At 42.2% G+C, this 9,779-nt stretch overlaps 1 protein-coding gene across 4 annotated transcripts in view; it reads right to left on the bottom strand.

The window, feature by feature from the left end:
* Window positions 1-763: 763 nt before the first annotated feature.
* slc4a3 (solute carrier family 4 member 3) overlaps window positions 764-9,779 on the bottom strand; it is a 30,492-nt gene continuing 21,476 nt past the window's right edge. For all 4 annotated transcript variants that reach the window (XM_076030588.1, XM_076030589.1, XM_076030590.1 and 1 more), the window contains 11 exons: window positions 9,503-9,716; window positions 9,060-9,275; window positions 8,818-8,966; window positions 8,501-8,695; window positions 8,189-8,365; window positions 7,986-8,075; window positions 6,685-6,851; window positions 5,612-5,865; window positions 4,368-4,537; window positions 3,002-3,175; window positions 764-1,707 (listed from right to left, as the gene is read on the bottom strand). In XM_076030588.1, the coding sequence (XP_075886703.1) occupies window positions 1,630-1,707; window positions 3,002-3,175; window positions 4,368-4,537; window positions 5,612-5,865; window positions 6,685-6,851; window positions 7,986-8,075; window positions 8,189-8,365; window positions 8,501-8,695; window positions 8,818-8,966; window positions 9,060-9,275; window positions 9,503-9,716 (1,884 nt within the window). In that variant the 3' untranslated portion in view covers window positions 764-1,629. The remainder of the gene's footprint in view (window positions 1,708-3,001; window positions 3,176-4,367; window positions 4,538-5,611; window positions 5,866-6,684; window positions 6,852-7,985; window positions 8,076-8,188; window positions 8,366-8,500; window positions 8,696-8,817; window positions 8,967-9,059; window positions 9,276-9,502; window positions 9,717-9,779) is intronic.

Raw genomic sequence — 9,779 nt, 5'->3', positions numbered from 1 at the left:
AGGCTTATTTTATCCGTATTATCTCACCTCAATGGATGCTTTAGCAGCCAGGATGTCTCGTCCGGGTCTAAATGCTTGTACCTGCGCTTGTAACACTATTCTCTAAGTCTAAGGTAGCTGATGCGATTAAATGTAATTTTCTGGTAATATTTTCTTAAAATGTTGAATGTTAGAGGTTTATTATCAAAAGAGCAGTCGCTGGCCCAATAAAAGACGAGTCTCGACGGCATTGATCCTCAATACCAACCCTACACGAGTGCATCACCAAATGTAAAAATCAGTAAAATCACAACAAAACACGTTTATTTCTCTAAATGTCACACAACTGTGCACAAAAACGGTTTGTAGTTTTCACTCGGCTCAGTCAGGAACTGTCGTCGCCCTGAGACGCACGCGAGCTCTCTGAACACGCTGGAGGGGTCGCTGTGGAGCAGCAGTAATGCCGTGGCGGCACATCGCACGTCGTACAGCCTGCCACCGACTTTTCAACTCTTTACAAAGCGTTAAAGTGCCTGTACGTTTCCCTTGCACCTGTGCTTTTCCAGTCAAGCGTGCTGTATTGTGTTACTCATGACTTGTCTCCAAACACACTCCTCCCCTACCTCCAGCCCCTCCCCCTTCCCCCCCGAAAAAAAAAAAAAAAAACACCACAAATATCTCATGGTATGAAGGGACCGATGACAGATTTTGCCTTTCAAACTTTCAAGCAATCAGTTTTAGCACACAATGTATTGAAAAAAAAAAAAAAAAAAAAAATTCGCCAAGAATCTGGTCACAAACAGTGATACGATACAGAGAAAAATAAGGTAGTGGGCTATAAAATATTGTTGTTTTTTTTTATACATTAAAGGTAACATCGGGGGATGGAGTTGAGAGGCTCCACAGAATCATGTTCCACCTGCAGAGATTGTGACTTTAGCAATTAGGGACAGGGTTTTGTGCGAGGAAGCTTGGGTTGAGAACACGGCTAAGATCTCCCCCCTTTCCCCCAGGAAAAAGTGGTCTTTACTACAAGTATTTTGAAACATGAAAAGGGACCACTCAACGTCTCTTTTGTACATCCTACATCCTCGAAACCTTACAGGTGGTGGCAGTGGTAGGAAGAGGAGGGGCAGCTAAAGCTAAAGGGGGCTGAGACATTTAGGGTCGGTCGGCAGGTCGGTGCAGTGAGCAGAGTCTGCCGGCTGCATAAATGGAGGACTTTGCTAGCAGTTTGCCCTCCCGCGTTCCTGCTTTTGATGGCAAAAAAAATGTCAGTGGTCCTAAAAGTCACCATCATCATTGCACGTATATGCCCAGAACCCGGCTGTGTACTTAAAGGGATAGACAGGAGAAAAGTAAGAGTTCTTCTCGTGAAACGGCGCACCACCCCGCGTTGGCTTGGGTGCAGGGAGCTGCTTTTTGGGCATCTGGCAATACATCTCAGGGAGCTCTAAACAAGACCACCACCACCAAGGAGGGGAAGTAGGGAAAGGTGTGCTTGTTATATGAACAAGATTACGTAGGGACTTATCTGACTATAGCTTTCAATTCATTTACAGACGCTCCTGCAGTAGCCGCCTCGGTGTGCTGCCTCTAACCCAGGGAATGGGGGGCCTTGCTTGTCAGAAGTCAAAGTCTCGGTTCAATTTATACAAGCATGTGAATCTCGTTGTACTCGTCTTGGCCGTCCTCATCAAAGTTTGGCGAGTCCTCGTCGCCGTCCAACTGTGAAGAAACACACACGATTGTTAAGAGATTCTCAAATTGCACGGCGTGGCGCACACTGCTATTTGTACGTGCCGGCACACGCTCGTATTCAGCGCTGTTGCGCGTCACTTGTATGCGTGAAGTTTTACAGTTGCGTCATAATGTTTCAAACATGGTTTGTGAAGGAGATTGACAACTAGCTAGCATACAAACGCCTGAAATAAATAGTGGGATCGATTAAAGGGATAGCCTACCTATTTTGAAGTAAAAATTTAGATACAGAAGGGTTTAATCTGACAGTGATGACAAATAGGTTTGATGGATCTTATAAAAGAAAAAGGAAATCTTATCGTTGCGTTTTAGGAAGGCCTGTGAATTTATTTCCGTCTGAAAATACATGGATTAGTACAGAAGTGCATTGCAGTGCTGCCATCCAAGAAAAAAATAGGGCTCAGTATCACGTTAGAACGTAATGGTTTCACGTTTTTACGTGATAGTTTTACGTTATAATGTGATACTTTCACGTTTTTACGTGATAATTCTCACGTTATAACGTGATACTGAGGGAACATTGAAAAACGCTTAAAGGGCTTAACGTAGCTTAAAGACCAAAAACAGAGATCAATCATCACCATATTTCACGTGGACGTCTGCAGTCGTGCCCAGCTTGAATATTACATTCTTGTATTGCCCACGTGAAATTCGGTGATAGTTGATCATTCTTTTCGGACATTAAGCCACGTAAAGCCCTTTTGTCTATGACGAACGCCGATGGAGAGGAAACGTCTTAACATGGACAGTATCCATAACACGGGAGTTTTTGGAGTGGTGGACGTGGGGGCATTACTAGAGATGTCCACACGACGTCTTAATGATCGCCGTTTTCAGTCATTTAGCTACGTTAAGATCTTTAAGCGTTTTTGAATGTCCCCTCAATATCACGTTATAACGTAAAAATGATCACGTAATAACACGACAGTTTCGCGTTATAACGTGAAAATTATCACGTAAAAACATGAAACTACCACGTTACAACGTGAAACCAAGCCCTGTTTTTGTTTTTTGTTTTTTGTTTTTTTTTCTAGGATGGCAGCAATGCGCTTCCGTAGATTACAAACTAGTTCAAGGAGAAAATAATTTGCGGCTGGACTAAGCGATTTCCTTGAACGCTCCGAGTACAAGAAGTAACACCGGAACATTGACCTGATTTGTTCAGTTTTGTATGGCAGAAGTCTATCCAGGTCCTGCGGGATTGGACTGTAGTGGAAGAGAGCCTGGAATTCCAGGGATAGTTCTGGATCCCACAACCTACCGCTTTAAGCTCCCGTTCGTCGAAGATCTTGGGGAGGACGACGCGACGCAACGGCACCGTCATGATGAGGACGAAGGGGAAGGCCAAGGAGGCCACGGTGGACTTAACGATCCACAGGGCCACGATGCACGCCAGCTGCATCATGGTGAACATGTTCATACGCCATGTCTTCACCTGAAGCCACACAAAAAAATGTGGATTTTCATTAAAGACGGACAACAACATGGTAACTTAACTGCAAAAGATGTAAAAGTTGTGAAATTTACCACTGTTAAAAGGATCTGTGGTTGTTGTTGGGTTTTTTTTTTCTTTTACTGATGGGATGACACCTGTCTGAATGTTCTTATAAACACACGTACAGCTGTCTCTCTATACTGTTAGTTTTACAAATACTAGGCCAATTAAAAAAAAAAAAAAAAGAAATGCATCTAAAATAAATTAATAATATGAATTCATCGTCTGCCTCCAAGCTGTGGAATGCATGAGGCCATTTAGCATTTACTGAGTAATACAGGGTCACACAGTGAATGGGTCACCCTGCAAATACAGTCTTATCTTTCTAAATCTTTAGAAGGATTTTTTTTAAAGACTTTTTCGAATTTTTCAGAATAGGGAAAAATAATCTGTTTCCAAAGTACTGACAGCTATTCCATTTATTATTGCAAAAATTCAGTAAGAGCCAAGTCATTGAAAGGGGCAAGTAGAGAAGAGAATGCCTCAAAGGTCCAGTGTGTAAAATTTTTATTTCGTACATGACACTGTCAGGCAGGCTTCCTTAAAATATGGCGATGCAAGATGGCAGCTAACTGGGAGCAAGACCCTTATTGCTCTATGTATATTCTTATATATATATATATATATATATATATACATATGTATATATATATGTATATATATATATATATATATATATATATATATATATATATATATATATATATATATATATATATATATATGTATATGAGAACCATTCTAACGGTAGGAAAACGTAATTTCTTTTATTGTATGCGACGACACACTTTTACTAATGTCTTTATGTGCAATGTGTTAAGCTTTTACCAATATAAAAATCATAAATCAAGCCAAAATTTACACACTGGACTTTTAAACGTGTCTCTAAGAATCTATGACATCTTCTTATTTTCTGATATTATTTTTTTTTCCAAATCCATTTTCCTTCCAAATTCCTTTTTCGAAATCTTTATTGAAAAGTCCTGCTTTTAAAACCTGGACAAGAGTGACAAGAGTCGAAACGAGCGACTACATTCAAACCAGAGAAGCATTTAAAGCGGCAGTAAATCCTATTCAAGGTGAAAAGAACGCGTGAAAGCGCGTTGATATGGTCCGGGTCCGCGTTACCTACCTTGGTGCAGTAGATGTGGTCGGGGTGATGCTTTGCTGGCGTGACCATGAGGGTCATGCGTTCGTACAGCTGGATGCCCGTCAGGGATGTGACCCCCATGTAGAGGAAGATCCCAAAGAGCACCGCCAGGGGGATGAGGCGGAGCACGTTGGTCATCACGATGGACATTCCTGGGGGGGGTGGGGGGTCCAAGGACACATTGATTCAAACGACAACACCTTGACACACACACAGACGAGTGCGTGGGAATAGCTGAGCGAGAGAGTGACGCAAAACTCCCAAACCCAAGGTGCATTTATTAGGAGACTGACTTTAACGCCACCTCGGTTGTGCGACAGATCTTATTCCTTGTCAAATAAGTGCCTGCGCAGAACATTAGCTAACCATAACCTCACAAATGGCAAATAAAAGGACAGTCGCTGGGAATTTCTCGCTCACTCATTCCTGCACAGGATCACCAAGGGACAGCTGTTCAAAAGGTAATCTGATTGGATTTTGGTTATCCGATTGGATCAAATCTTGAAACTGGGTTGTTCAAAAGGGAAAGAAGGATTCTGACATCGGATTACATCAGGTAATCCGATCCTAGTTTTAATCTGGATCAAACCTTCGGTTTGAGTTGTTCAAAATATTCCGGTGGGATCTGGATAACTTTGAACCGAAAAAAAAAAAATGGATTATCCTGATTCCGACAGGGAGTCGGATTTCAAGGTGGATTTCACGAAGAAAATGGACCAAAACTTTAAAATTGATCAAATAATCAATTTGTATCATTTTGTGTATACACTTTTATTTATATTTGGCACTTGATTTGTTCAACTGTTACAGTGACGAAGTAGACATAGGCTACCAATTAAGCCTTTCAGTATCGTAAAGTAAAGATAAAAAAAAATAAATAAAAAGATCTTGTCCCCATGAAATAAACCCCCTAAATAGAGTTGAATAACTAACAAATATGATATATTCAATATTTCTGTTCTACATCACTGTATATTCATTCGTCAAATTTGACACTTTACCGTGAAAAGTATACCCTACGGAAAACTAAAAGAGCCCTTTCATTCTGCCACCTCTGCCTTGGCTGACTGTTGATTCAACCCGTCGTGTTTTTCATCCTTAGAAATATCTTTTCTGGAACAGCCCCTAAATGATGGACCACTTCAGTGGGTGCAGATACTATTTCATCACATCGTAATTCACATCAGAAGTAGTGGGACGAAGCGGCGAATCAAACCGGCCCTTACCGACGAGGACTGCCACGATGAGGCCAGTCAGCCGCTGCTCCTTCACCTCCTGGATCTTGGGCTTCTCGCCGGGAGCCGTGGCTTTGCTCATGACAGTGAGGGCGTTGACGTGGGTGACCGAGCGCACGGTGGCGGCCGTGAGCCACGGCAGGCCAAAGAGCGGACAGACGGCGCCCAGGACGACGATGAGGAGGAGGTCCAGGTGGAACCCCGAGCCCTTCACCAGCCGACGCTCCTTTTTGCTGACAATCAGTCTGGGGAGTCCAGGGTGAAATGGAAAAACAAATAAAAAAATAAAGAAAATGCAGCTTGAATGTTTTGAACTGACGGTTGGCTCAGTGGGTGACAAATAAGTGACAAATCGACCCTAGTGGTGGATTGCAGTATAGTTATTTTATCAGTCATACTTGCCATTCTTTTTCTTCCAACTTTACATAAAGTTTGAAAGAAGCTTATAGTATTTACCAAAAATCTACCCCCCAAAAAATGATGCTACGTAATCAAAATATAGTATATTGATAAATGTTAGCCGTTTATTTTTGATTTTTTTTAATTTGAAAAGTGTTTCCTCAATAAATTCACTATCAAGTATTATACTATACTATAAAGTATTATAGTGAATTTATTGAGGGGCCATTTTTTATAAAAAATTGCGTTACATTACAGTTGAGCATTCCAGTACTAGAAGGGTTATAGGTATAGTTGTCCTCCATTTTCTTCCCACTTTACATCAGGCGAAATGTGAAGTTTGAAACAGAATTAGAATATTTACCAAAAATGTTGCAAAAAATGATGTTATGTAATCAAGATATAGGATGTTGATAAATATTAGCTTTATACTTTATGGTAAATGTACTGAGGGGCCATTTTACAAAACTTGGGTTTAACACTTAACGCCGCACACTTGCACTGCAGGCTGTTATTACCATTTATAACACCCCCTAACACGTCCACTGGTATCAATAATGTTCAATGAGTCGTCCGTCTTCCGTTTCTATGACGCCGGCTCTTATAGAGTGTGTCGATTCCACAGCCCCCAACATGACTGCCTAACATATTCAAACTGTACTCACGATGTGATTTGAGTTTCCATGAAAATGAGGATGAAGACTAGAACTGCAGGCACGAACGACGCTCCCATCATCCAGGGGGGGAAGGTCTGGTTTTGACCCATCGGACTGATAAACCAACTTCGCTTGGCTGGAGAAGTGACTGAAAAGCCTGATGGCACATTCAATTTCTAAAAGAAATTTAAATTTTAAAAAAAAATAAATAAAAGAAAAATAAAAATCATTAGAGTCTGACAACCTAAATGTGTAGTTTGGCAAAAAATTGAAATTTCACCCATTAACAACTTCCATTGTGTAAAAGAAGGCTCCTGACATTTTCTAATCCCCATAACTGTTCATACATGTTCATGTATTTCACAGAAATAAAAAAAAAAAAAAAAAACATTAGATATGGCACCCGGAGGTGGCCCAATATAGAAAACTAACTGGTGCAGAACTTAGAATACCTTTTGTCTATGTAGGGTCTTTTTGTCTTAAAAACAGTTCATTAAAGTCTCACAAGAATTGCAAAAATTCCTATGGCATGTAAACTAACAAACTTAGGTGACTGTCCTGAAGATTTTGTCTAAAAACATGGCGATGGCATTTCAGTTTCGAGACAGATTGTGCCGACATTTCACACTCTCTCACGCCGTTGCTTTAATTTTCTGGCATCAACAACAGTTGAAGAAGTTGCAGAATAAAAAGTCACCCCCACTTCTGTCATTAAGAGATAGTGGCAGTGAGCAGTGAATGAATGAAACTTAAATTGTGAAGAATTGTCTTTTAAAGAAAGCTAAAAAAAAAAAAAAGATGAGTGCGGCCATAGTTTTCATTTGGCTAGAGTAAGTATAAGTATAATCATCTTTTTAATAAAGGCTTCTTGGCTCTTTTTCCTCAACACCAGAATGTTTCGCAATGAGAAGATAAAAAAAAAAAAATCTCATTTTTGACAATAACTCATCCTGTTTTCACAAATGTCTTTTGTCTGAAAGCAGGAAAACTGCTAGCGTGCCAGAATGCGCTCAGCTCCCAGCTGCAGTGGGATCACGACAACCATCAGTAGCTGAAAAAAAGTTGTCATTTCAGATGAAGGGATCCAAAGAACCAACTGGTCATTTTGTAGCAACTGCAAACAAAATTCTTCCTGCTGAACACAGAAGATCCCTCTTGAGTTTAGAAAAAAAAAAAAAAATGCTTAGTTTTGAGATGGTTTCGTCTTGAGAATCATCAAAAGGCATGTAGCTTCAGTTTGTCTTTCTTTTTTTTCTTTTTTTTCTTACATAATTCATTTTATCTTCATTTTAAGACGTTTTCAGGCCCACCTGTGTGTATGTATCAGGAATGCAGTAATCCACCAGGACAAAAACCAGAATGGAGATGGGAATGCCAAAGTCACCAATGATCCTTCTGGCCTGGTAATAGGCATGAAAGAAGCACATTAAAACATACACCACTGCTATTACCAGAACTACCATTAACAACTAAGGCTAAATGAAGCATATTTCTGATAACGCGAACAAGGTACCTTGCCACCCAAAAAACGGCTGTTTCGGAGTTTCCTGAGGAAGAAAGCAAGGAAGAAAGTGCCTATCATGAGGACCAGAGACAGAAGAGAGGTGTTGGGCTGGTTAATGACGTATTCAATGTGAGTCCCAGTAGACGTGGTCGGGTATTTTGACATGAGAGGGTGCTCCTTAAACACCTGGAAATAAGAAGAAAAAGATTTTCGTTGTAATTAGAAGGATCACGTTTCGGGTTTAGATGCCCCAACAATCTTAATATGAAAAAAAAAACAACAAAACAGCTGATTGTGCTTTTGAGATTTCTAGGTATGTACTTTGATGAGCTTGGAAAACGTCTCATAGATGAAGATGAGGGAGATGAGGAAAGCGAAAATCTCCTGGGTGAACGGTGAGATGTAGCGCACGAGGAAGCTGCCCTCTGCTGCCACGATGACGACGACGATGAAGATGAGCCAAAAGCCAATCCACACTCGACCCGTCAGGTACTCGTAATTGTAGGCCTGGCAAAACTGAACAGAGGAACATTTATTTTTTTCTCCGGTTCAGATCGCGATCAAGAGTGGCACAGCAGAGACAAAACCAAACGGGCCATTGCCAAACGTGAGGCCCAATTGGATTCTTGATCGACTACCTTGTAGTAGGCCTCCTCGAACACCAGCAGGGGTCCCGAGAAGCCAATAATGAGCAGGGGCTGACCCGCCAGCAGTGAAAATATAATCCCGATCGCTGCAGTCGACACGATCAGCTCGGTCACTCCCATCATGCCCTCCGTCTTCTCGCCTGCAGGAGGGCAAACCAAGAACGACATTCCCTCAGAGCTGCTCGCCCGAGTGCCACGAGTTTCCGTCTGTCGGCAGGTGGTCAGAATTTTACCCAGCAGGCCGCCGAAGGTGATGGTGGGTGACAGCGCAGCGAAGTAGATGAAGATGACGCCGGCCAAGCACTGCATGTCCAGGGAGTCTTTCAAGTCGCTCATGTACTGCGGGTAGCGGCGCCGGATGTCATGGATCAAGCCTCCGAACGGTATCCCCGAGCGCATCAGCGGGTCCACTTCCTGGTCGCCTGCCTCCTCCTCCTCTGCGGTCACCTCTACAGGGCGTCACAGCGTTCGTTAGTCAACAAGGTTTTTTTTTGTTTTTTTTTATCCCAGGTGTGATAAAAGCAAAAGACAACTGCAGGGTTTAGTCCAGTTTAGCCCAGAAGAACAACCGATGGGACGGAGCTCGGTCTGGGTAAAAAAAAAGGGCTTTAGCACCATCAAGTGGTCGTGTGAAACAAGAAGCGACATGCAGGCAAACTCGGGCTTGACGGAGCACCTCTGTGGTCCTCCAGACCCAGCGACGACTGCCTCTGGAGGTCTCTCTCCTTCTTCTTGGCCATCAGCTGCTTCTGGAAGTCCACCACCGTCTTCAGGAGGTCCTTTCCAGCCACGTCCGACGGCGGGATGACGATGCTGCAGTCCAAGAATTCGTTCATGCCGTTCAGGAGATCTTGCCGGTCTTCGGCAAAATAGGCGATGTCGTGGAAACTCTGCGGGGAAGCACAATAGGCTGTCATATATGTATATATATACATATGTATATACATATGTAT

The sequence above is a fragment of the Nelusetta ayraudi genome, unplaced genomic scaffold (assembly GCF_046127955.1).
Source record: "Nelusetta ayraudi isolate G7.1 ecotype Tasmania unplaced genomic scaffold, CSIRO-AGI_Nayr_v1 ptg000028l, whole genome shotgun sequence".
Lineage (NCBI taxonomy): Eukaryota > Metazoa > Chordata > Actinopteri > Tetraodontiformes > Monacanthidae > Nelusetta > Nelusetta ayraudi.
Note: the sequence above shows the minus strand (reverse complement) of the source record. Positions and strands in the feature narration are given on the sequence as shown.